General features: G+C 39.6%; 2 protein-coding genes across 6 annotated transcripts in view; one reads left to right on the top strand and one right to left on the bottom strand.

Moving 5' to 3' along the window:
• CSTF2 (cleavage stimulation factor subunit 2) overlaps positions 1-2875 on the bottom strand; it is a 32227-nt gene extending 29352 nt beyond the window's left edge. For 3 of the 4 annotated variants that reach the window (XM_080652009.1, XM_080652008.1, XM_080652010.1), the window contains exons 1-3: positions 2738-2872; positions 1583-1661; positions 656-825 (exon numbers count right to left, since the gene is read on the bottom strand). In XM_080652009.1, coding sequence (XP_080508135.1) covers positions 656-825; positions 1583-1661; positions 2738-2795 — 307 coding nt within the window. In that variant the 5' untranslated portion in view covers positions 2796-2872. Of the gene's footprint in view, positions 1-655; positions 826-1582; positions 1662-2737 lie in introns of all 4 variants that reach the window. The other variant, XM_080652007.1, reaches the window with a different exon arrangement.
• Positions 2876-2950: 75 nt separating this feature from the next.
• Positions 2951-26721, top strand: part of SYTL4 (synaptotagmin like 4) — a 192864-nt gene continuing 169093 nt past the window's right edge. Inside the window, exon 1 of one of the 2 annotated variants that reach the window (XM_080652844.1) lies at positions 2951-3142. The gene's annotated coding sequence lies outside the window, so the exon portion shown is untranslated. The remainder of the gene's footprint in view (positions 3143-26721) is intronic. The other variant, XM_080652845.1, reaches the window with a different exon arrangement.

Here is a 26721-nt window from a genome sequence, read left to right as displayed (position 1 = left end):
GAAAGTACAAAAAAGTTAAAGAGGAAAAATAAAGAGCTAAATCATTTCAAATATCTACTTTCCAGTGCTTGTAAGGATCCAATGATAACTTTAAATTCTCTGGAGCTGAGAAGTGATTTGCTAGTTTTTTATTTCTTTGGAAGAAAGTGACAGAGTGTATTTTCTGCTCTTAGAGTAAAGCTGGGACTAGGGTCATTTAGGTGGACAATGTTAACCTAAATTAGGGATTAAGCATATCAATTTCTTTTGACAAGTAATTTCCGAAGCAAAAGGTTTAAACAGAAAAAGATGCTAATTTCAAAATGGAATTTCTGGATCTACCACGTCATAAAAAAGCCATAAGAATGCCTTAGTGTCTCCACCAGCTACAGATCTGGCAACATAGTTACTGGCGTGGCAAACACCAAGGACATATTTAGTACTACAAATCACTTGGTGAGCCTGAATTCATCTTCAAATGGAATTAACTCCTTAGCAACTGAAGGACTTGCAAAGTCCATGTTACCTTGTTTCTCAAAGATATACACTTCCCCAGTGCAGGTACCTCAGGTGGGTCAAGTAAAGAAGCTTGTGGATAACCCTTTAAGCAGATGCTTAAACATACCATAAATGGAAAATCTTCATTGTTACATCTCTAACTTGGGTTTATACTCACTCTTCAGCTCTTCTTTGTTCTTTTCACTGGCAGCATTATCCACTCGAAGTGCTCTTCCACTGAATTCACGCCCATTCAGGTTTCTCATGGCACTAAGTGCTGTCTCTTGGTCTTGGTATTCACAGAAGCCATAACCCTTTGGCTTTCCTGTCTCCCTATCATATACCAACCTGAAGAGCAGAACCAAGTATCAGGTATAAATGTTACATACACACAGGGATCCTGCAAACATTGCCATGTTCAAATTTGGTGAACTGTAAGGCAAATAACTATCAGCCTGACTGCCTCACTGAAATATGTTTTAAACAATGAAAAATTTTATTTTAAAATTATAATTGACATTCATAAACATTTTTAAAAATGAATCCCTCTCTCAGTTGACAAGATAGGACAGGTCAAAAGGATCAATAGTGAGGGGGCTTGCTCAATTTGGTGTGGTAGAAAAAGTCCACACCCAGCAGTGTTGTCAGTAGAATTGACAATCACAGGGGTGGTTGGGTAGGGAATGCTCACAACTCCACTAGCTTGAGGTTGTAGTTATTGTTAGAGAAGGCACATTTTTTGCTTGACTGTGTGTATGTGCAGCAGATTCTGGAGAAAACTCAAACCAGTTACACATACTTGGCTGATGCTAAAGCTGAACATATATGCATAGGAAACATAGAAGGGGCTCAGGAGAGAGTAAACCCTGGGCATACTTGAAAATGGCATAAACTTTGAATGCTGCCTGCATTCCCAAAAATGTATCCTTTAGTAAAAATGAATGTGAATTGTATGGTCTGTGAATTACATCTCAATAAAGCTGTTACAAACAAAAAAAGAATAATGAGTGTACAAAATCATCAGTAAACCTTGCCATTATTTCTAAGGGCCAAATTTGTGGTAATTTTTAAGAAACTCCTACCAAATAGCAAAAGAGAATCATACCTGAAACTAACAACAGGTCCAACCTCAGAAAAGATGTCCTTTAATTGCTCTTCAGTAGCTTCATATGGAATGTTCCCCACTAAGGAAGAAAATAGATAACATTAAAATTCTGAGTTTGTAACCTAGATCTTTAGTAAGAAAATAAACAGTATTTTCTTATATCATGGAAAATGTAACAACTGGCTCAAAATACAGTGTTCCTCCAATCCCAGTTCCATGGTACTCCCTTAGACAGGATTACAATTTTTGCTGACTTTAATTGCAAGAGAAATAAACCACTGAGAGTAAATACAAAAGGTGCAGACACGCCTAAATGTCAGTTCAGACTGATTAGACAAGAATTAGATTTTCCTTAACTTTGGTGAAAATACATAGGCATTGGTATTTACCTGAAGGTCTGCAAGTCTTATCAATAACTACTAAAAGAATCTATTTAAAACTGACTCATATGTCCATATTTACACACACACACCACAAAGGAGAATGACCATAGATGTAGTGGAAGATGTTTAAAATTCTGTACTGTTTTGCCATGGCCCTTCCAAACAGTGCTTTAAAATCACCACACATACTTAAAAACAACTTATTTCGGCAGATTACTTAGAATAGACTCGATCCTCCCTCAAGATTTCTTTGAGGAGGTCTTACTCGTTCATACATTCATTTATTTACTATCCACCTTAAGACACCAGGTGGCCCCTACCACTATCGACGAACTAAAAATGTAAGGGGCTTTAAGCACAGAATGAAAGTCCTTATAAGAGGGTGGGATGTGAACTCAAGTATCTATAACCTCAGCACAATATGTTCTAAAATAGGAAATTAAAAGTAGTATGGGACAGTTGCTAAGCGCCCTCGCTTCTAGAAAATAATTGAAGCTAGAAAATCAATGAAAGGAGAAACGCATAGAAGCTGAACGCTAGTTTAACTTCCTTAACCACATCGTGGAAAGGATGCTAAACCTCGGGAGAAGGGGAACATCATTTTACCCACGAGTCCATCAGCTTGGCCGCCCCACAAGAAAGGCAGGTAGAGCTGTACCACTGACCTATCCCAGGTTCCCAAAGCGATTCAAGAGGTGCAGGGGGCGTTCCTCGCTGCTCCCTGCCTCTTTCTGTCCCTCCCCGATGCTTGGCAACACCTAATTCCTCTTACCGAACACCGAACGTAGAGAACGATCTACCGCAGGGTCTCTCACATTCAAACCCGCCATCGCTCTCTTCCTGTGGCTTCCGGTTGCCCGGGCACACTACTATACCGCGCGTGAGCCTAACAACCAACACGCTTCCGTCCAGCGCGTGAACCGGAAACGCCTGAGCCGGGCACGCCTGAGCCGGGCTGACGCAGGGCACCTCCCCTGGCGTCATTGCGTCATGGGAGGCGTGCCTTACGTCTTCCTTAGCGTAACCTCTTGGTCTGGGCTGTAGACTGAGAATAATTCCCTTCTGAGCCGATTCAGGCGTTTCTGGGAGAATAGAATCTTTAATTATTCATTTTTTTCGTAGGCTAATACAAGTAATTGTTGACCACAATAAGGATTGCAGCAGCGGCGTTACCAAGGTAACAGGGAAGTCATTTCCTAACAAGGGTGGCACTTTGGTTTTAATTAAGCCCTCTTAGGGGAGGGAAGTGATTGGTCCCGCCTCAGGGCGTGCAAAAGATTGTCTTGTAAAAACTGTGAGTGTATGGAGGAAGGAAGAGTGGAGGCAGCCTAGAAGAATGAGGGGCATTCAACGTCAGAGCCTTAACACATAGCTGGGAGGTAAAGGGAGAACAGACCCCTGTTTACTCTTGTCTAGCCCTTGGGCTTCGTGTGCTGTATGGTGGTGATGGGGCGGAGTGGCTGAAAGCATTAGAACAGGAAACATTAACTGGTGGTACACAACAAGCAGCTAAGGCATAATTTGAACTAAGGTTGCTTTGACTCCAGAGACCGAATGCTTACTGCCTCCCACTATTACTGAGAAAATGTGGATGGTTTAACATATTTTATTACCATTTTGAGGGAAAAGAACTTAAGAATATATGACCTCGTGATGGTGGATCAATGACTCACAATAATGAACCACCCAGGAATAGGTTGAGGCACTTAGCCAGGGATTGTTCCATTGCAGTTACTCTGTGGAGAATGGACTGTTGGTTCTATCACTTCATCAACCATCCCTACTCTACTGTTATAAAAGAGGAGGTGGGTGCAAGGCATATTTTCTAAACTTTTGCCTTTTTATAGAGTTTCACTTATAGGCCATGTGCTAATGACCTCAGTGTCTGCTGTCCAGGAGAGCTTTTTCCATTTACTGGGACACTTCCAGAGTGACACATTTCTTTTGCCTCCCAGTTATAGCAAAATGAAGACAAGATGGGATGACACTGTTGTAGGTGTTATGACTGAGCCTCAGTTAACACATTGATGTAGGTGCACAATGAAGAGGTAGGGGGAAAACTAGGAAAGATGCATTTCTACACAAATGGGACTAAATATATGGGATAGGTGTTATTTGGGACCTTTAAGCAGAAGAGAAAGGGCGCATAGTGGAGAATCAAAGAATTTGGGAAACCACAGTCAAGATTTGTGGATCATTGGCAGAAAGTTTTGTGGATAAGTTCTGAGTTTGTATCCAATTGTGTTGATGATGCTAAGAATCTTAAATAACGTAAAATCGAAGGAAGCAAAGACATTCAAGAGTGTGAGGGCACAGAGACTTAGGTTCTTTCTCCTGGCCATAGAAGGTCAGACTTCTAAGATTGGGGTCAGTACTATTTTATTCTTGACCCACATTTAAAGCTCCTCAAAGAATCAATGGGATGAAATCCCTCATTGATCCTCCAGGGAGTACCTGGAAAGGCAGCAACTCCTGGACAGATATTATTGCATGAAAAAGATCACAGAAGGCACTGTAGCATTACCAGTGTTAGGAGAAATACTCAGTGATCAGCGCCTAAGGAAACTGGGGCCCCCAGAGAACACCTGAATGCTTACAGAGATCCTGGTCAGTATCTGGGTGAAACAATTGGCTTGCTTTCCAAAAAGAAACAACATTCCTAAGTTTTATACTACTGTGTTATCACACTAGTACTATAGCAATATCTGTACTTTCTGGTAATATTTAAGGGTTCAGCTCTGAAGCTACTCTACAGAGAGTTGTCCAATCCATCAAAACTGGTCATTCTGGTTTTTGATTTTAGCATTTTAATTTTTACCTAACTACTTTTCTTCTCAATTCATACTCAGTGAATACATTTCCTGTATTCCTTTCCCAGAAGGTTCAGGATTCTTCACCAGCTCAAAGGTTGCCTTATGAGATATGTTGCTTGGGAGCAGGGCAAGGACTTAGGTGGTCAACTTAATTAGAGGAAGATTTCCCTTGATCTTGGTAATGGCATGGTGACCTCTTGTTGCTGATGAGGACTGCTTCCAAGCCAAGCATTGGGGAAAATTGAGTAAGGAAAGGAAGTCTGATTCTTTTCCCTTAGAACCCATCAGGCTTGCCTGTCTAAAACTTTTGTCTATTTGGGTGCATATTCTGTTTCAGAACCAGAACTCTGGGAGGCTATTGCTTTGGCATGTGCAATCTAGGGTTTAGTAAAATAAAGGTGGATATCACTGGACAGCAGTTAAACTCCAAAAGTGTGCTGCTGGGCTGGATAGAGAATGAAAATAATGGTATCAGGTTGGGGAAAACAGGATGACAATGATTAAAAAGCTAATATTTGTGAAGGGCCAAATAGATTACAAAGCTTTTCTATATAGATCTTACTTGACTCTCACAATTCCTGGGAGATAGCTTTAGTATGGTACTTTTTTTATTCTAGTAAAATATCCATAAAATAAAATTGACCATTTTAACACTTTTAAGTGTATAATATAGCAATTAATTATATTCACATTGTGCAACCATCATCACTATCCATCTCCAGAATTTTTTATTTTTCCAAACTGAAATTCCATACATATTGAATACTAATTCCCTATTTTCCCCTATACTCATCCCCTGGCATTCACCATTCTATTTTCTGTCTATTATGAACTTGACTACTATAGATACCTCATATAAGTGGAGTCATAACACTATTTTTCCTCTTGTGACTGGTTTATTTCACTTTAGCATAATGTCTTCAAGGTTCATCCATGTTGTAGCATGTATCAGAATTGTCTTCCTTTTTAAGGCTGAATAATAAATATACCATTGTAGGTATATACCACATTTTGTTTATTCACCCATTGAGGGACACTTGGGTTGCTTCTACCTTTTGGCTATTGTGAATAATGCTTCTATGAACATGGCTGTAAAAATATTGATTTGAGCCCTAACTGGTTTGGCTCAGTGGCTAGAGCGGCGGCCTGCGGACTGAAGGGTTCCGGGTTCGATTCCAGTCAAGGGCATGTACCCTGGTTGTGGGCACATCCCCAGTAGGGGGTGTGCACGAGGCAGCTGATTGATGTTTCTCTCTCATCGATGTTTCTAACTATCCTTCTCCCTTCCTCTCTGTAAAAAATCAATAAAATATATTTTAAAAAAAATAATGATTTGAGTCCCTGCTTTCAGTTCTTTTAGGTATATACCAAGAAGTGGAATTGCTATATCACATGGCAATTCTATATTTAACTTTTTGAGGAAACCTCCATATCATTTATGATAGCTACAGCACCATTTTTCTTTTCTTTTTTTTAAGCCCCTCCCTCTTCCCCAACCTTGCCCTGTACATCTCTTCCATCTGCCTGTACCTGAGTTATATCCTTTTATAATAAACTGATGATCTAGTGACATGTTTCTGAGTTCTGTGAGCCACTTGGGCAAATTAATCAAGCCTGATTTTCAGCCAGTTGGACAGAAACAACTTACCATTCGTGTCTGAAGTAAAAACAGTCTTGTGGGACTGGACCCTTTACTAACTCCAGGTAGATAGCATTAGAATTGAATTAACTGCTTGATAGTGAGGGGATAAAAACATACATCAGAGTGGTATTCCTCCTAATTTTTCATGTATACATGAAGATAAAAATGGGGTCACAGAGTGTTCAAGCTGAGATGTGTTTCAGGATGGTTCAGTTCAGCCTATGTCTTACACAAGAGAAAACTGAAAGTATCAATGTAAGAAACATTTAAACCTATAGAAAAAATTTTTAAGTTTATTTGACACAAACTGTCAACAATTGTTGGGAAGCAAAATCTCAATGGATTGAGATAATATTCCAGAGAATGGCAGTTTTGTATCTTATTTTATATACCTTACTAGAGGCCCAGTGCACGAAATTTGTGCACAAGTACAGCACCATTTTTCATTCCTATCAGTGATGCCAAGGGTTCTCACTCATTTAATCCTCACCACCATTTGTTATTTTCTCAGTGTGTGTTTTTTTTAATAATAGCCACCCTAAATGGGTATGAAGTGGTGTTTCATTTGGCTTTGATTTGAATTTCCCTACTATATTGGAAAAAAATCTACCATTCTCCTCTTCTGTGTCTCCTTCACTTTCATGCAGAACACTTCACTTCTGACAATTCTGGTGACCAAATGTTGGTTGTTTTTCCCCACAACAGGCATTTCTCTACAACACCAAATGGCTGTCTTATAATTTAACTCAATTCTGGTACTATTTGGTGTCAGATCCCACAGGTTAAGGGCTCAGTCCTACAGGACTGCCCCCATTCCTCTTCAGATGCCAGTCCCAAATCCAGGTTGCCACGTGTGCTTCTGACCAATTGGCTATAATTCAGTTTCCAATGACCCTCTCCTCAGGTTCAATTAATTTGCTAGAGTGGCTCACAGAATTCAGGAAAACAGTTACTTACATTTACCAGTTTATTAAAGTACTAGTGGCCTGGTGCACAAAATTCGTGCACATTAAAAGGGAATTAGAGGGAATACTTTAATATTGTTATTTGCCCTTTATAATAGAAGTGTCAGAGATGAAAGAAAATCAGTAAAATGTATATGAAAATCTTCCTCCTGTCAGTGTCTGGGGCATGCCACAGGACCCAGAGTCAAGTCCCCACCCACCTGCGCGCGCCTCAAAATTGCGCAAGATCCAGACCCAGCCGGCACCACCCCCGTCAAGCCCCACCAGGCTCGGGGGCGCAGCCTCAGGTCCCCTGGCCCAGCACCAGGCAGGGGGCGCAGCCCCCAGTCCCCTGGCCCGGTGCCAGGTGGGGGGCACAGCCGCAGGTCTCCCGTCAAGCCCTGCCGGGTGGGGGGCACAGCCTCAGGGCCCCCGTCCAGCACTGCTGGACGGGGGCGCAGCCTGAGTTCCCCCAGCCCAGTACCACACAGCCTCAGGTCCCTGCTGATCACTTGTTATGGCTCGTTACGGGAACCCCCACCTCCACTGTGGGTGCAACCATCTTGTGTTATGGGAACCCAGCCTCCGCTGTGCATGCCGCCATCTTGTGACGGTGTTACCGAGTGAGGGTCAATTTGCATATTACCTCTTTATTATATAGGATATGACGAAGGATACAGATGAACATCCAAATGAAGACATATATAGGGTGAGGTCAGAAGGGTCCTGACTGCAGGTGCTTCTGTCCCCATGGAGTTGGGGACCCTCCTGATAGGTGGATGTGTTCACGTACCTGAAAGTTCTTTGAACCCCCTACTTTTGGGACAGTTATGGAGGCTTTATCAGGTAGGCATCATTAATCATTAACTTTATTTCTATCCCCTCTCTCCTCTCTGGAGGATGGGGTTTGGGCTGAAAATTCCAAGCATCTAATCATGGCCTGGTCATTCTGGTGACTAGCTCCCAGCCAAGAGCTCACCCAGAGTTGCCTTAGTGTAACAAAAAGTGCTCCTAATGCTCTTATCACTTAGGAACTTACAAGGGTTTTAGGAACCCTGTGTCAGTGATGGGGTCAAAGACCAAATATCAGAACAAGAGATGGTCCTAGTGTTTTTATCACTAAGGAAATTACAAGTGTTTTAGGATCTCTGTACCAGGAACTGGGGGCAGAGACCAATATTCATATTTCTGTTACCCTGCACCTAATGATTAATGAGATTGAACATCTTTTTATGGCTTATTGCCCATTTGTATATCTTCTTTGGAGAAATGTCTATTTAAGTCCTTTTCACATTTTTAAATCGGTTTTTTTTTGTTGTTGTTGAGATGTAGGACTTATTAGATATATGATTTGCAAATATTTTGTCCCACTCTGAGGCTTGCTCTTTTACTCTGATAGTGTCCTTTGATGCATAAAAGTTTTTAAATTTTGATGGAGTCCAACTTATTTATTCTTTTGTTTGTTACTTGTGCATCTGGTGTTATATCCAAGAAATTGTTTGTCAAATGCAGTGTTATGAAACTTTTCTCTTACGTTTTCTTCTGAGATTTGTAGGTTTAGCTCTTACATTTAGTTCTTTGATCCAGTATGAGTTCATTTTTTTTATATGATTTAAGGTAAAGGTCCAACTTCTTCCCTTTGCATGTGGATATCCAGTTTTCCTAGTACCGTTTGTTGAAAAGACTGTCTTTTCCCTCATTGAGTGGTTTTGGCAAGCTTACCGAAAATCATTTGACCATATATATGAGGGTTTAGTTCTGGGTTTTCTATTCTATTCCACTGATCTATAGGTCTTTCTTTACTGCAGTATCACACCGTTTTGATTACCGTAGTTTGTAGTAAGTTTTGAAATCAGGAAATGTGAGATCCCCAGCTTTGTTCTTTTTCAAGATTGTGTGACTATTCAGAATCACTTGATATTTCATATGAATTTTAGGATGGATTTTTCTACTTTGCAAAAATGTCATTAGGATTTTAATAGGGATTGCTTTGAATTTTTAGATCACTTTTGGTGGTACTGATATCCTAACAATATTGAACCTTCCAACTCATGAACAGGGGATGTCCTTCCATTTATTTGTGTATTCCTTAGTTTCAGCAAACTCTTGTAGTTTTCAGTATAAAAGCCTTTCACCTCCTTGGTTTACTGTATTCCTGAGTATTTTATTCATTGTAAGTTAGATAGATAGACCTCCTTGGTTTACTTTATTCCTGAGTATTTCATTCTTTTTAGGATAGATAGATAGACATATATTAGTTTCAAGTGTGCAAAGTAATAATTCAATATTTGTATAGATTGCAAATGATCACCATAATAAGTTTAGTACCATCCATTACCATACATAATTACAACTTTTATTCTTGTGATGAGAATTTTTAAGATCAATGCTCTCAGTAACTTTTAAGTATACTCTATAGTATTATTAACTACTAGACTCTCGATGCACGAAAATTCATGCAAGAGTAGGCCTTCCTTCCTTCGGCTGCCGGCACCGACTTCCCTCCAGCACCCGGGACCCGGGCTTCCCTCCAGCCACTGGCAAGCACCCGGCACCCGGGCTTCACTCCGGCCCTGGCTTCGTCCAGTCTAATTAGCATATTACCCTTTTATTATAGTCACCATGTTGTACATTACATTTCCAAGACTTACTTATTTTAGAACTGAAGTTTGTACCTATGACCACCTTCACTCATTTTATTCACTCCCCACTCCCTGCCTCTGGCAACCACCAATTTTTCTCTGCATGAATTTTTTTCTTCAGATTCCACATATGAGATCATATAGTATTCGTCTTTCTCTGTCTGACTTATTTCAGTTAGAATAATGCTCTCAAGGTCTATCTATGTTGTCACAAATGATAGGATTTCATTATTTTTTATAGCTGAATAATTTTGCATTGTATGTGTATACCATGTTTTACTTATCCACTAGAGGACCGATGCACAAAGATTCATATAAGAATAGGACTTCCTTTCCCTGGCTGCCGGCAACACCTTTGCTCCAGCGGACCTTTCTGCCTTTGCTCAGGCCTGAGCCGCCTTTCCGCGTCTCGCCTTGTTGTATCAATTTGCATATTCCCTCCTTATTGGCGGTGGGCGCCGCCATCTTTGTTGCAGAGTTACAGTCAATTTGCGTATTCCGTCTTTATTAGATAGGTTGCTTCCATATCTTGGATATTGTAGATGATGCTGTGAACATACATCTTTTCAAGTTAGTGTTTTTGTTTCCTTTGGATAAATACCCAGAGGTGGGATTGCTGAGTCATATGGTAGTTCTGTTTTTAATTTTTTGAGGAATCTCCATACTGATTTCTGTTGTGGCTACACCAATTTACATTCCCATCATATTGAATGAGGGTTCCCTTTTCTCCTCATCCTTCCAACTGCTTGTTATTTCTTGGCTTTTTATAATAACCATTTAATATGTGTGAAGTGATATCTCATTTTGGTTTTGATTTGCATTTCCCAGATGATTAGTAATTTTGAACACCTTTTCAAGTATCTGTTGGTCATCTGTATGTCTTTTAGATCCTCTGCTAATTTTTTATTTTCTTATTGTTTAAAGTATTGCACATAGTAGTACATATATCTCCTTTTTTTCCCCCATTGACCTTCCCCCAGCCTCCCCTACCCTCTGTCGCATGCCCTCATCCCACCCCCCCAGTGTCTTGTGTCCATTAGTTGCGCTTATATACAAACATACAAGTCCTGCGGTTGATCTCTTTCCCCCTCTCCCCAACACTCCCCAGCCTTCCCGCTGTAATTTGACAGTGTGTTCGATGCTTTACTGCCTCTGTATCTATCTTTTTGTTCATCAGGTTATAATGTTCTTTATTTTCCATAAATGAGTGAGATCATGTGGTATTTTTCTTTCATTGCCTGGCTTATTTCACTTAGCATAATTCTCTCCAGTTCCATCCATGCTGCTGCAAATGGTAAGAATTCCTTCTTTTTTATAGCAGCGTAGTATTCCATTGTGTAGATCAGGGATCCTCAAACTACAGCCCGCGGGCCACATGCGGCCCACCGAGGACATTTATCCGGCCCGCCAGGTGTCGCTGCCTGTCCTGCTTAGCAGCCGACTCGTCCCGGGCCCGCAGTGCACATAGGAATTTGTTCATAATTTTTTTTTTAAACTATAGTCCGGCCCTCCAACCGTCGAGGGACAGTGAACTGGCCCCCTGTTTAAAAAGATTGAGGGCCCCTGGTGTAGATGTACCATAGTTTTCTAATCCATTCATCTGCTGATGGGCATTTAGGCTGTTTCCAAATCTTAACTATGGTGAATTGTGCTGCTATTAACATAGGGGTGCATATATCCTTTCTGTTTGGTGTTTCTAGTTTCTTGGGATATATTCCTAGAAGTGGGATTACTGGGTCAAATGGGAGTTCCATTTTTAGTTTTTTGAGGAAACTCCATACTGTTCTCCACAGTGGCTGCACCAGTCTGCATTCCCACCAGCAGTGCACAAGGGTTCCTTTTTCTCCGCATACTCGCCAGCACTTGTCCTTTGTTGATTTGTTGGTGATTGCCATTCTGACAGGTGTGAGATGGTACCGCATTGTTTTGATTTGCATCCCTCGGATAATTAGTGACTTTGAGCATGTTTTCATATGTCTCTTGCCTTCCTTCTGTCTTCTTTCGAAAAGTACCTATTTAGGTCTGTTGCGCATTTTTCTATTGGATCATTTATCTTCCTTTTATTAAGTTGTATGAGTTCCCTGTAAATGTGGAGATTAAAACTTTATCAGTGATAACATTGGGAAAAATGTTCTCCCATACAGTGGGCTCTCTTGTTGTTTTGTTGATGATTTCTTTTGCTGTGAAAAAGCTTTTTATTTTGATGTAGTCCCATTTGTTTATTTTCTATATAGTTTCCATTGCCCTAAGAGCAGAATCAGTGAAGAAATTGCTGTGGCATATGTCTGAGATTTCACTGCCTTTGGATTCCTCTAGTATTTTTTATGGTTTCCTGTCTTTTTTTTTATATTTTATTGATTTTTTTACAAAGAGGAAGGGAGAGGGATAGAGAGTTAGAAACATCGATGAGAGAGAAACATCGATCAGCTGAGCCTCCTACACACCCCCTACTGGGGATGTGCCCGCAACCAAGGTACATGCCCTTGACCGGAATCGAACCCGGGACCCTTCAGTCCGCAGGCTGACGCTCTATCCACTGAGCCAAACCGGTTTCGGCAATGGTTTCCTGTCTTATGTTTAAGTCCTTTATCCATTTTGAGTTTATTTTTGTATATGGTGTAAGTTGGTGGTCTAGTTTCATTTTTAGCATGTATCTGTCCCATTTTCCCAACACCATTTATTGAAGAGACTGTCTTGACTCCATTGTATGTTCATGCCTCCTTTGTCAAATATTAATGGAGCATAGTGGTTTGGGTCAATATTTGGGTTCTCTATTCTATTCCATTGATCGATATGTCTGTTCATGTGCCAGTACCAGGCTGTTTGGAGGACAGTGGCTTTGTAATACAGCTTGAAATCTGGTATCGAGATCCCTCCTACTTTGTTCTTCTTTCTCAGGATTGCTGCAGCTATTCGGGGACTTTTTTTATTCCAGATGAATTTTTGGAGAGTTCTTTCTAGGTCTGTGAAATATGCCGTTGGTATTTTAATGGGGAGTGCATTGAATCTATAGATTGCTTTGGGTAGTATGGACATTTTAGTGATGTTGATTCTACCAATCCATGAACACGGTATGTTCTTCCATCTGTTTATGTCTTCCTCTGTCTCTTTTTTCAGTGTATTGTAGTTTTCCATGTATAGGTCTTTTACCTCCTTAGTTAAGTTTATTCCTAGGTAATTTTTTTTTGTGTGATGATAAATGGGATTGCTTTTTTTGTTTCTCTTTCTGTAAGTTCACTATTGGTGTATAGAAATGCCATAGATTTCTTGGCGTTAATTTTGTAACCTGCTTCATTGCCAAATACATTTATTAAGTCTGTTAGTTTTTTGATGGAGTCTTTTGGGTTTTTTATGTACAATATCATGTCATCTGCAAATTAGGACAGCTTTACTTCTTCTTTTCCAATTTGGATGCCTTTTATTTCTTCTTCTTGTCTAATTGTAATGGCTAATACTTCCAGTACTATGTTCAACAGGAATGGTGAAAGTGGGCATCCCTGTCTTGTTCCTGTTCTTAGGGCAAATGGTTTTAGTTTTTGCCCATTGACTATGATGTTGGCTGTGGGTTTGCCATATATGGCTTTTATTATGTTGAGGTATGACCCTTCTATTCCCACCTTGCTGAGAGTTTTTATCAAGAAAGGGTGTTGGATTTTGTCAAATGCTTTTTCTGCATCAATTGATATGACTATGTGATTTTTATGTCTCAATTTGTTTATGTGATGTATCATGTTTATTGATTTGCGGATATTGTACCATCCTTGCATCCCTGGGATAAATCTTACTTGGTCATGGTGTATGATCTTTCTGATGTACTCCTGGATCCTTTTGCTAGAATTTTGTTGAGGATTTTGGCATCTATCTTCATGAGGGATATTGGCTTGCATTTCTCTTTCATTGTGTTGTCTTTATCTGGTTTTGGTAGTAGGGTGATGCTGGATTCATAGAATGAGCTTGGAAGTATTCCTTCCTCTTGAATTTTTTTGAATAGTCTGAGGAGGATAGGTTTTAGTTCTTCCTTGAATGTTTGGTAAAACACCCCTGTGAAGCCGTCTGGCCCCGGGCTTTTGTTTGCTGGAAGTTTTTTGATGACTACTTCAATTTCTTCCTTAGTTATTACCCTATTGAGATATTAAGAATCTTCCTGATTGAGTTTTTGAAGGTTGTATTTTTCTAGGAATTTGTCCATTTCCTCCAAGTTTTCCAGTTTGTTGGAATAGAGTTGTTCATAGTATTTTTTAATAATCCTTTGTATTTCTGTGGGGTCTGTTGTTATTTCTCCTCTTTCATTTCTGATTTTATTTATTTGGGTCCTCTCTCTTTGCTTCTTGGTGAGCTTGACTAGAGGTTCATCAGTCTTTTTTATCCTTTCAGAGAACCACTCTTGGTTTCATTGATCTTTTGTATTGTTTCTTTGGTCTCTATGTCATTTAACTCTGCCCTGATCTTTATTATTTCCTTCATTCTGCTTACACTGGGCTTTACTTGTTGCTCTCTTTCAAACTCTTTGAGTTGTAGGGTTAGGTAATTTATTACCATTGTTTCTTTTTTTTGCAGTAGGCTTGTAGAACTATGAACTTCCCTCTCAAGACTGCTTTCACTGTGGCCCATAGATTTTGGATTGTTGTGTTTTCATTGTCGTTTGTTGCTGTGATGATTTTTATTTCTTCTTTGATCTCTCTGGTAACCCAGTAATTGTTTAATAGCATGCTATTTAGTCTTCAGGTGCTTTATTTTTTTGGATTGTTTTTATTGTAGTTGATTTCCAGTTTTATGCCATTGTTTTTGTTTTCTTTTTTAAGTATTTTTTATTATAGTTGATGTACAATATTATATTAGTTTCCATTGTAAAACACACTGATTAGACATTTATATAACTTATGAAGTGATCACCCCAATAAATCTAATACCCATCTGACACCATACATAGTTATTACACTATTATTGACTATATTCCCTGTGATGTACTTTACAACCCCATGACAATTCTATAGCTACTAATTTGTACTTCTTAACCCCTTCACTTTTTTCACCCATCCCCCAACTTCCTTCCCATTTGGCAACTGTTCTCTGTATCTATGTCTGTTTCTGTTTTGCTTGTTTATTTTGTTTTTTATTTTATTTTTTAAATTTCTTTATTGATTAAGGTATCACATATTTGTCCTCATCCCCCCATTCCCTATGCCATTGTTATCTGAGAAGATGCTTGATATGACTTCTATCTTCTTGAATTTGAAGAAACTTTGACTGTGATCCAATATATGGTTTATCTTTGAAAATGACCCATGTGCACTTGAGAAGAATGTATATTCTGTGGCTTTGGTGTGAAATGTTCTTATGATGTCAATTCCATCTGGTCTAGTGAGTCATTTACGATTGATGTTTCTTTGCTGATTTTTTGTTTAGAGCAGTGGTCGGCAAACCGCGGTTTTCCGCTCTGTTGACTAATGAGTTTGCCGACCACTGGACGAGACTAAATGATACCATGTAGTTGGAAGCTGTGAGGATTAGGCAATTGTGGCATATTGTGTGCAAAGAGGTAAAGGGTAGTATATGACAGTGATCGGCAAACTCATTAGTCAACAGAGTGGCAAACCACGACTCACGAGTCACATGTGGCTCGCGAGACTCAGTTTGCTGACCACTGGTTTAGAGGATTTGTCCAATGGTGATAGTGGGGTGTTAAAGTCTACTACTATGATTGTATTGCTATCAGTCTCTCCCTGGATATCCTCCTTAAGTTTTTTTATGTATTTGGGTGATCCTGTATTGGGTGCATATATGTTTACCAGAGTTATTTCTTCTTGTTGGATTGCTCCCTTTAGTATTATGAAGTGTCCTTCCTTATCTCTTGTTATGTCCTTCACTTTGAGATCTAATTTGTCAGATATAAGTATTGCTACCCCAGCTTTTATTTTTTTCATTTCCATTCGCCTGAAAAAGCTTTTTCCATCCATTCACCCTCAGTCTGTGTGCATCTTTTTTTCTGAGGTGGGTTTCTTGTAGACAGCAGATATATGGGTCATATTTTCTTATCCACTCTGTTATCCTTTGTCTTTTGATTGGGGCATTTAATCCATTTACATTTAAAGTTATTATTGGTAAGTACTTGTTTGTTGCCATTTTAATTCTTTACCCCTGTGTTCCTTCTTCACTTCCTATTTCTTGTTTTTACATCAGACCCTTTAGCATTTCTTGCATTGCTGGTTTGGTGGTAATAAACGCCCTTAGTCCTTTTTTGTCTGTGAAGCTCCTGATTTCACCTTCAATTTTGATTGACAGCCTTGCTGGGTACAGTATTCTTGGATTCAGACCCTTCCTTTGCATGACTTTGTATATTTCATTCCATTCCCTTTTTGCTTGATGTGTTTCTGTTGAGAAATCAGTTGCTAGTCTGATGGGGGTTCCTTTGTAGGTAACTTTCTATCTCTCTCTTGCCGCTTTTAAGATTCTTACTTTGTCGTTGGTGTTTGCCAATTTAATTATTCTGTGCCTTGGTGTCGGTCTTTTGGGGTTCATTTTGCTTGGGACTCTGTGAGCTTCTTGGATTTGTGTGGGTTTTTTCTTCCCTATATCAGGGAAGTTTTCTGTCATTATTTCTTCAAACAGGTTTTCTATTCCCTGCTCAGTTTCCTCTCCTTCTGGCAGTCCTATTTTGCTGATGTTGTTTTGTTTCCTGTTGTCCCAAAGTTCCCGTAGCTTCTCCTCCTGCTTTTTAGTTTTTTTTCTAGAAGCTGTTCTGCTTGAGTATTTTTTCCTACCTTGTCTTCTAGCTCACTTATGAGGTCCTCTGATTCTTCTAGCCTACTGTTGATGCTTTCTATTGAATGCTTTATAGCAGCGATGTCATTTTTCATTTCTTCTTGGTTCTTCTTCATTTCCTCTTGGTTCTTACACATATTGTTGAATTTGTCTTCCACTCTTTCCATCCATCTTATGACTATTTCTCTGAATTCTTTCTCTGACAGGTTGCTTGCCTCCATTTCGTTTATTTCCTTTCCTTGTGATGCCTCCTTTTCTTTCATATGCACGCTGTGTCTTTGTCTCCCCATGATCTCTCTTCTCTGGGTGTCTGACTATGTAGTTCTTTCTCTCCTTATCCTAGGCGAAATCTGACCTTTCCGTAAGGAGGTGCAGAGCTCCTCTGAATCCACGTGTTTGCACTGTTTTGGACTGGTGTTCCTGTTCCTGGGTTCACAGTTGTTTGCTGGGTGGTGTTGTTGCTGATTCCCCGGATTTTTAGGCTTCCGATTACATCCACTCTCCCCTCCATGATGGTGCAGTCTCCTCGTCAGAACTGGTTGCTCCGGGAGGGATTTCAGCAGCAATGGAGGCTGCCCGGTTAGGGGAACTCTGTCTGGCAATCCCCTATAATCCCTTGGAGTACAGCTGTCCCTCAGCTCACAAATAAGCACTCCCTGTGCGACCACACACTCTCCTTTTGTTCTCTCAGTTATGCACTATCTTGAAGTCTGCCTTCCCGTTGGCAGTCATCTTCCATCAGTTGACTCCTCTGCTAATTTTTAATTATATTTGCTTTTTGTTATTTTGTTGTTTGAGTTATTTATATATTTTGGATATTAAAGCCTTGACCAGATATATGATTTATAAATATTTACTCCAATTTGATAGACTGCCTTTTCATGTTCTCTATTTTTTCTTTTGCTGTGCAGAAAGTTTTTAGTTTGATGTAGTCCCCCTTGTTGATTTTTGCTTTTGTTGCCTTCACTTTTTCCTTTTGATTCTATTATAAATATAATTGTTTTCTTAATTTCCTTTACACATTGTTCATTGTTAGTATACAGAAAGGCAACCAATTCTTATTGATTTTGTATTCCACAGTTTTGCTGAATTCATTTATTAGTTCTAATGGGTTTGGGGGTGAATATTAGGGGTATTCTACATATGAGTTCATATCATCTGCATACTGAGGTAATTTTAACTCTTCCATTCCAATTTGGATACCTTTAATTTATTTTTTTACCTAATGGCTGTGGCTGAAATCTCCTTTGTGATGTTAAATATTGTTTATCTGAGAATGTTTCAATTTCACCTTCATTTTTTTTCAAGAAATTTTGCAATTTTTATTTATTTCTAACCCAAGTTCAAAGTTTTGTTATTTTTTTTATTAAGGTATTATATGTGTACATATCTTACCATTGCCCCCCCCCCACTCCCATACATGCACTGACCCCCCAATGTTTTGCATCCATTGGTTATTCTTATATGCATGCATATAAGTACTTCGGTTGATCTCTTATTTCCCCCACCTCTCCCTAACCTTCCCGCTGTAAGTTGACTGCTGTTTCATGCTTTACTGCCTCTGTATCATTTTGTTCATCAATTTCTAATGTTTTTTATTATCCCCAAATAAGTGAGATCATGTGGTATTTTTCTTTCATTGACTGGCTTATTTCACTTAGCATAATGTTCTCCAATTCCATCCAGGTCGCTAAAAATGGTAACAATTCCTTCTTTTTTATGGCAGCATAGTATTCCATTGTGTAGATGTATAGTTTTCTGATCCAGTCATCTGCTGACGGGCACCTAGGCTGTTTCCAAATCTTAGATATTGTAAATTGTGTTGCTATGAACATAGGGGTGCATATATCCTTTCTGATTGGTGTTTCTAGTTTCTTAGGATATATTCCTGTGAGTGGGATTACTGGGTCAAATGGGAGTTCCATTTTCAGTTTTTTGAGGAAACTCCATACTGTTCTCCACAGTGGCTGCATCAGTCTGCATTCCCACCAGCAGTGCACGAGGGTTCCTTTTTCTTCGCATCCTCGCCAACACTTGTCGTATGTTGATTAGTTGATGATAGCCATTCTGACAGGTGTGAGGTGGTACGCCTTGTCGTTTTGATTTGCATCTCTCGGATAATTAGTGACTTTGAGCATGTTTTCATGTGTCTCTTGGCCTTCCTTCTGTCTTCTTTCGAAAAGATTCTATTTAGGTCCGTTGCCCATTTTTTTATTGGATCATTTATCTTCCTTTTATTAAGTTGTATAAGCTGCCTGTAGATGTTGGAGATTAAACCCTTATCAGTGATAACATTTGCAAATATGTTCTCCCATACAGTGGGGTTTCTTGTTGTTTTGTTGATGGTTTCTTTTGCTGTGCAAAAGCTTTTTATTTTGATGTAGTCCCATTTGTTTATTTTCTCTTTGGCTTCCATTGCCCTAGGGGAAGTTTCAGTGAAGAAGTTCTTTCGGCATATGTCTGAGATTTTTCTGCCTGTGGATTGCTCTAGTATTTTTATGGTTTCCCGTCTTATGTTTAAGTCCTTTATCCATTTTGAATTTATTTTTGTGTATGGTGTAAGTTGGTGGTCTAGTTTCATTTTTTAGCATGTATCTGTCCCATTTTCCCAACACCATTTATTGAAGAGACTGTCTTGACTCCATTGTATGTTCATACCTCCTTTGTCAAATATTAATTGCACATAGTGGTTTATGTCGATATCTGGATTCTCTATTCTATTCCATTGATCTATATGTCTGTTCTTGTGCCAGTACCAGGCTATTTTGAGAACAGTGGCTTTGTAATACAGCAGGAAATCTGGTATCGAGATCCCTCCTACATTATTCTCCTTTCTCAGGATTGCTGTGGCTCTTCAGGGTCTTTTTTTATTCCAGATGAATTTTTGGAGAGTTCTTTCTAGGTCTGTGAAATATGCCATTGGTATTTTAATGGGGAGTGCATTGAATCTATAGATTGCTTTGGGTAGTATGGACATTTTAATGATGTTGATTCTACCAATCCATGAACATGGTATGATCTTCCATCTGTTTACATCTTCCTCTATCTCTTTTTTCAGTGTCCTGTAGTTTTCTACGTATACTTCTTTTACCTCCTTGGTTAAGTTTATTCCTAGGTATCTTAATTTTTTTGGTGCGATGGAAAATGGGATTGCTTTTTTAGTCTCTCTTTCTGTAAGTTCACTGTTGTTGTATAGAAATGCCATAGATTTCTTGGTGTTAATTTTGTATACTGCTACATTGCCGAATTCATTTATTAAGTCTGTTAGTTTTTTGATGGAGTCTTTCGGGTTTTTTATGTACAATATCATGTCATTTGCAAATTAGGACAGCATTACTTCTTCTTTTCCAATTTGGATGCCTTTTATTTCTTCTTCTTTTCTAATTGCAATGGCTAATACTTCCAGTACTATGTCAAACAGGAGTGGTGAGAGTGGGCATCCCTGTCTTGTTCCTGTTCTTAGGGGAAATGATTTTAGTTTTTCCCCATTGAGTATGATGTTAGCTGTGGGTTTATCATATATAGCTTTTATTATGTTGAGGTATGATCCTTCTATTCCCACCTTGCTGAGAGTTTTTATCAGGAAAGGGTGTTGGATTTTGTCAAATGCTTTTTCTGTATCAAGTGATATGATTATGTGGTTTTTATCTCTCAATTTGTTTATGTGATGTATCATGTTAATTGATTTGCGGATATTGTACCATCCTTGCATTCCTGGGACAAACCCTACTTGGTCATGGTGTATGATCTTTTTGATGTACTGCTGTATCAGATTTGCTAGAATTTGTTGAGGATTTTGGCATCTATGTTCATGACGGATATTGGCCTGTTATTCTCTTTCATTGTGTTGTCTTTATCTGGTTTTGGTAGTAGGGTGATGCTGGCTTCATAGAAGGAGCTTGGAAATGTTCCTTCCTCTTGAATTTTTGGAATAGTCTGAGCAGAATAGGTTTTAGTTCTTCCTTGAATGTTTGGTAAAACTCTCCTGTGAAGCCGTCTGGCCCCGGGCTTTTGTTTTCCGGAAGCTCTTTGATGACTGCTTCAATTTCTTCCATAGTTACTGGCATATTGAGCTATTTAGATTCTTCCTGATTGAGTTTTGGAAGGTTATATTTTTCTATAAATTTGTCCTTTTCCTCCAAGTTGTCCAGTTTGTTGGAATAGAGTTGTTCGTAGTATTTTTTAATAATCTTTGTATTTTGGAGGGATCTATTGTTATTTCACCTCTTTCATTTCTGATTTTGTTTATTTGGGTCCTCTCTCTTTGCTTCTTGGTGAGCCTGGCTAGAGGTTCATCAATCTTGTTTATCCTTTCAAAGAACCAGCTCTTGGTTTCATTGATCTTTTGTATTGTTTCTTTGATCTCTATGTCGTTTATCTCTGCCCTGATCTTTATTATTTCCTTCCTTCTGCTTATACTGGGCTTTTCTTGTTGCTCTCTTTCAAACTCTGTGAGTTGTAGGGTTAGGTAATTTATTACTATTGTTTATTGTTTTTTTGCAGTATGCTTGTAGGGCTATGAACTTCCCTCTCAAGACTGCTTTCGCTGTGTCCCATAGATTTTGGATTGTAGTGTTTTCATTGTCATTTGTTGACATGATGTTTGTTATTTATTTCTTGATCTCTCTGGTAACCCAGCCATTGTTTAATAGCATGCTGTTTGGTCTCCATATGTTTGATTTCTTTAGATTGTTTTTATTGTAGTTGATTTCTAGTTTTATGCTACTGTGGTCTGAGAAGATGCTTGATATGATTTCTATCTTCTTGAATTTGAAGAGACTTTGCCTATGTCCCAACATATGGTCTATCTTTGAAAATGACCTATGTGTACTTGAGAAGAATGTATATTCTGTGTCTTTGGGGTGAAATGTTCTGAAGATGTCAATTAATTCCATCTGGTCTAGTGAGTCATTTAGGATTGATGTTTCTTTGCTGATTTTTTGTTTAGAGGATTTGTCCAATGGTGATATTGGGGTATTAAAGTCTCCTACTATGAATGTATTTCTGTCAATCTCTCCCTTGATATCCTCCAGGAGATTTTTTATGTATTTGGGTGCTCCTGTATTGGGTGCATATATGTTTACCAGAGTTATTTCTTCTTGTTGGATTGCTCCCTTTAGTATTATGAAGTGGCCTTTCTTATTTCTATTTATGTCCTTCACTTTGATATCTAATTTTTCAGATATAAGTATTGCTACCCCAGTTTTTTTTTTTTCATTTCCATTCTCCTGGAATACCTTTTTCAATCCCTTCACCCTCAATCTGTGTGCGTCTTTTTTTCTGAGGTGGGTTTCTTGTAGACAGTAGATATATGGGTCGTGTTTTCTTATCCAATCCGTTACCCATGTCTTTTGATTGGGGCATTTAATCCATTTACATTTAAGGTTATTATTGATAAGTTCTTATTTGTCACCATTTTAATTCTTTACCCCTGTGTTTTTTCTTCACTTCCTATATCTTTTTTTTTTTACAGCAGACCCTTTAGCATTTCTTGCATTGCTGGTTTGTTGATAATAAATTCCCTTAGTCCTTTTTTGCCTGTGAAGTTCCTTATTTCACCTTTAATTTTGATTGATAGCCTTGCTGGGTACAGTATTCTTGGATTCAGACCCTTCCTTTGCATGACTTTGTATATTTTATTCCATTCCCTTCTGGCCTGATGAGTTTCTGTTGACAAATCAGTTGCTAGTCTGATGGGGGATGTTTTGTAGGTAACTTTCTGTCTCTCTCTGGCTGCTTTTAAGATTCTTACTTTCTCGTTGGTGTTTGCCAATTTAATTATAATGTGCCTTGGCATCGGTCTTTTGGGGTTCATTTTGCTTGGGATTCTGTGAGCTTCTTGGATTTGTGTGGGTTTTTTCTTCCCTATATCAGGGAAGTTTTCTGTCATTATTTCTTCAAACAGTGTTCTATTCCTTGCTCAGTTTCCTTTCCTTATGGAACCCTTATTATGCGGATATTTTCTTTCGTGTTGCCCCAAAGGTCCCTTAGGCTCTCCTCCTGCTTTTTAATTTTTTTTTTCTAGAAGCTGCTCCATGTGGGTATTTTTTCCCATCTTGTCTTCGAGCTCACTGATGTGTTTCTCTGCTTCTTCTAGTCTACTCTTCATGCTTTCTATTGAGTTCTTTACAGCAGCGATGTCATTTTTCATTTCTTCTTGGTTCTTCTTCATTTCCTCTTGGTTCTTACTCACATTTTCGAATTTGTCTTCCATTCTTTTCAGCCACCTTATGACCATTTTTCTGAATTCTTTCTCTGGAAGGTTGCTTGCCTCCATTTCATTTACTTCCTTTTCTGGTGATGCCTGCTTTTCTTTCATATGCGGGCTGTGTCTTTGTCTCCCCATGGTCTCTCTTCTCCGGATGTCTGGTTATATAGCTCTCTCTCTCCTTTGCATGGGGGAGTTTAGCGCTCCTCTGAATTCGCGTGTTTGCGCCAATTGGGGACCGGTGTTCTGGGGCTTGCAGCTGTTCGGTGGGTGCCGCAGTTGTGGATTTTCAGGCTTCCGTTAAGCTCCACTTTCCCTTTCAAGATGGCGCAGTCTCCGCTTCCAAGCACATAGCTCCGGTAGGGGACCCAGCCACAGTGGGGTCTGCCCGTTCAGGGAACCCCGTCTAGCAGTCCCCCACCTGCTCTTGGAGTTTAGCTGTCTCTTAACTTGCCAACAAACACTCCTCGTGCGACCCTCAGTTGTTATTTCTTTCTGCTCCAGGACAAGGCTCGGAACACGTCTGTCTATTCCACCGCCATTTTTTTCCCTTTCTCACCTTCATTTTTGAAGGACAGTTTTGCCAGATACAGTATTCTCAGTTGACATTATCTTTCTTTCAGCCCTATAAATATACTAGAGGCCCGGTGCATGAATTCGTGCATGGGTGGGGTCCTCGGGGTGACCTGCAGAGTTCGGGCCGAAACCAGCAGTCCAGTGCCACCTGCCACTCTTGCCTGCCGCTCCTGCTCATCCCGGCCCCACTGTGTCTGCTGCGGGTTCACACCCAATCAGTCTTGATTGGGAGAGGCTAGTGCCACCATAGCGTCACTCGCCAGTTGTGAGCTCTGCATCTGGAACCCATCCTGAGGGGAGCGGGGGGTTGGGGGGACGCAATTGGCACTCCAGACGGGTCAGCAGTGGGATGCCCTTGCCGGCCCGGGATCCAGATCCGTCCCGCTAATATTTGTGCTGGTTTGGGAGCCACCTGGTGGACGCTTTTATATTGTTTCTTCCTTGCGGAGTGTCTAGGAAGGTGAAGCGACTGCAGTGCCCGAGGCTGACTTCCAGGAGACTGGCAGTGCTGTTGGGATCGTGCGGGCATTGCTGGTCTATCAGTGCCTGGCCCGTTCTCTAGAGATTGGACCTGCAGGACCACTGATGGAGTGAGTGGCTGCAGCTAGGCTGGTGGGCTACGGGGATGGGTCGGTCAGCTGAGTGGCACTCACGCTGTGGAAGCGCACTGACCACCAGGGGGCATCTCCTGCATTGAGCGTTTGCGCCCTGGTGGTCAGTGCGCGTCATATCGACCAGTGGACCGGTCATTCAGTCGTTCGGTTGCTTAGGCTTTTATATATATAGATTATCTCATTCTTCCTGGTCTTTGAGACTTCCACTGGCAAATTCGTTGATAATTTTATTGAGGATCCTTGTACATAAAGAGTTGCTTTTTTCTTGCTTCTTTCAAGATTCTCACTTTGGTTGTTGAGAGTCTGATAATAATGTATCTTGGTGTAGGTCTCTTTGGGTTTGTTTTACTTAGAGTTCATTATGATTCTTGGACTTATAAATCCATGGTTTTCCTCAAATTTGGGGAGCTTTCAAATAACCTCTTTGCCCCTTTCTCCTTCCTTTCTCTTTGAACCTTCTGGAACTCTCATAATGCATTTATTGCTTGATGATATTCCATAACTTTCTTAATCTCTGTCCACTTTTTTCTTCATTCTGTTGTGTATGTTTTTTGCTCCTGAGGCTCCCTAATTTCAAATGATCGGTTTTTAACGTCACTGATTCTTCCTGTTGCCTGTACTGTTGAACCCCTCTAGTGAACATTTTAATTCAATTATTATATTTTCAACTCTAGAATTTCTGTTTGGTTCATTTTTATATTTTTATCTCTTTGATGTTATTCTCCTTTTTAAAATACATTATTTTCCTTATTCTTTCAGTTCTTTGCGTTTTCCTTTGGCTCAGAGCATATTTAAAAGTTGTTTTAGTCTTTGTCTCATAATTCTGATGCCTGTGTTTTTTTCAGGGACAGTTTCTGCCACTTTACTTTCTTCCTTTGAATGTGGCATATTTTCTTGTTTCTTTGTATGCTTTGTGATGTTTGTTTGTTTTCTGAAAATTTGGCATTAAAAATAGTTTTCAGATAGGCTCTATGCTGAGGAAAACATTTACTAATTTACAAGGATAGTTGTGTGCCTTGTGATAAGCCTTATGTGGCGTCTTAAAGTCTTCTTAGACCTTTTCTAGGCATACATGTTCTATGGGCCTGTTGTGTGCTTCTTCCAATTTCCCTAAGTAAACATTTTAAAAAGTGTCTTAGTTTCCTAAAGAGTTTCACCTTTTCTTTTTTTCTGGGAAGTTTTGATGTTCTATTGTGTTTTCTAATCTAATATCTGTCCCTGATATTAGGTGTTGTGAAGCTGTGTTACTTCTGCAGCTTTCACAGAAATGTCCACCATTTCCTGTGGCTTTTCCTAGCCTGACATCCAAGCTATGCCACTTTTCTCTGTCTGAACTCCAAGTTATGTAAAACAGAGATCAGTACCTCAGATAGCCCCCAGGCAGATTAGAACATTGCAAAATGGTTCCACCTTCCTTTCTCCAGTTAGAGGGATGGCATTGGCAGCTCGGCCACTTCTCCCCCTAAATGGTGCTGTGGACACTGTGGGAGAAGGAGGGGTGGAGTACGGGTAAGTAAAAACTATGGTATTTCCTGCCATTTTTCTATGTAGCTTTTTCTTGATTAAGCATTTGTTTGGTTGCTGTAGACTGTTTTTCAGAGCTCCTATAAAGTTATTTTAGCCAGTCCCTAGTTGCTTGTTAAAATGTTAATATGGGTAGCAGGAGGAGGGCCTGCAGCTTCCTGGTCTGCCAAGTTGCAGATGTCACTCATAAAAGTAATATTCTATTTTATAAACAAGGATACCAAAGTTCAGAAAGTGACTTGCACAGGATTATACAGTTAATAAGAGTCAAAGCTGGGATTTAACTCTATTTCTTCTTCCAAGTTCTGTGATTATTTAAAATAACCTTTGTATTTTGGAATAATTTTAGATTTACCAAAAAGTTACAAAAATAGTACCGAGTTTCCATATCCACCCACCCCCTGACTTGCACACAATTATTCCTTTTATCAACATGTTAGATTAGTATGGTTCGTTTATCACAATTAATGAACCAAAACTGATTATTATTATTAACTAAAGTCCATATTTTATTCAGATATCTTTAGTTTTTGCCTAGTGTATTTTTCTGTTCTAGGATCCCATCTAGGATACCACATTACATTGTTATCATGTCGCCTTTGGGTCCAATTGACTATGACAATTTCTCAGAATTTCTTTGTTTTGATTACCTTGATAGTAATGAGGGGAATGACTGAGGTATTTTGTAGACTGTGCCTCAATTGGGATGTCTTATGCTTTCCTCATGATTAGACTGGGGTTATGGGTGTTTGGGAAGATCACTCAGATAAAATGTCATTCTCATTATCTATCTATCTATCTATCTATCTATCTATCTATCTATCTATCTATCTATATATAAAAGCCTAAGTGACTAAAGGACCGAACGACCAGTCAACCGGTTGCTATGATACGCATTGACCACCAGACGTTCAACGCTGCCTCCTGGTGGTCAGTTTGCTCCCACAGCCAACCTCCTGTGGCCAGCCTAACTCCCACAGTCCCTCCCCACAGCTGGCCAGCTCCTCCGCCCCCAATTGTCTCCAATGTGG

Source organism: Plecotus auritus, assembly GCF_963455305.1.
Source record: "Plecotus auritus genome assembly, chromosome: X".
In the NCBI taxonomy this organism is placed as follows: domain Eukaryota; kingdom Metazoa; phylum Chordata; class Mammalia; order Chiroptera; family Vespertilionidae; genus Plecotus; species Plecotus auritus.
This window is presented reverse-complemented; position numbering and strand designations above follow the sequence as displayed.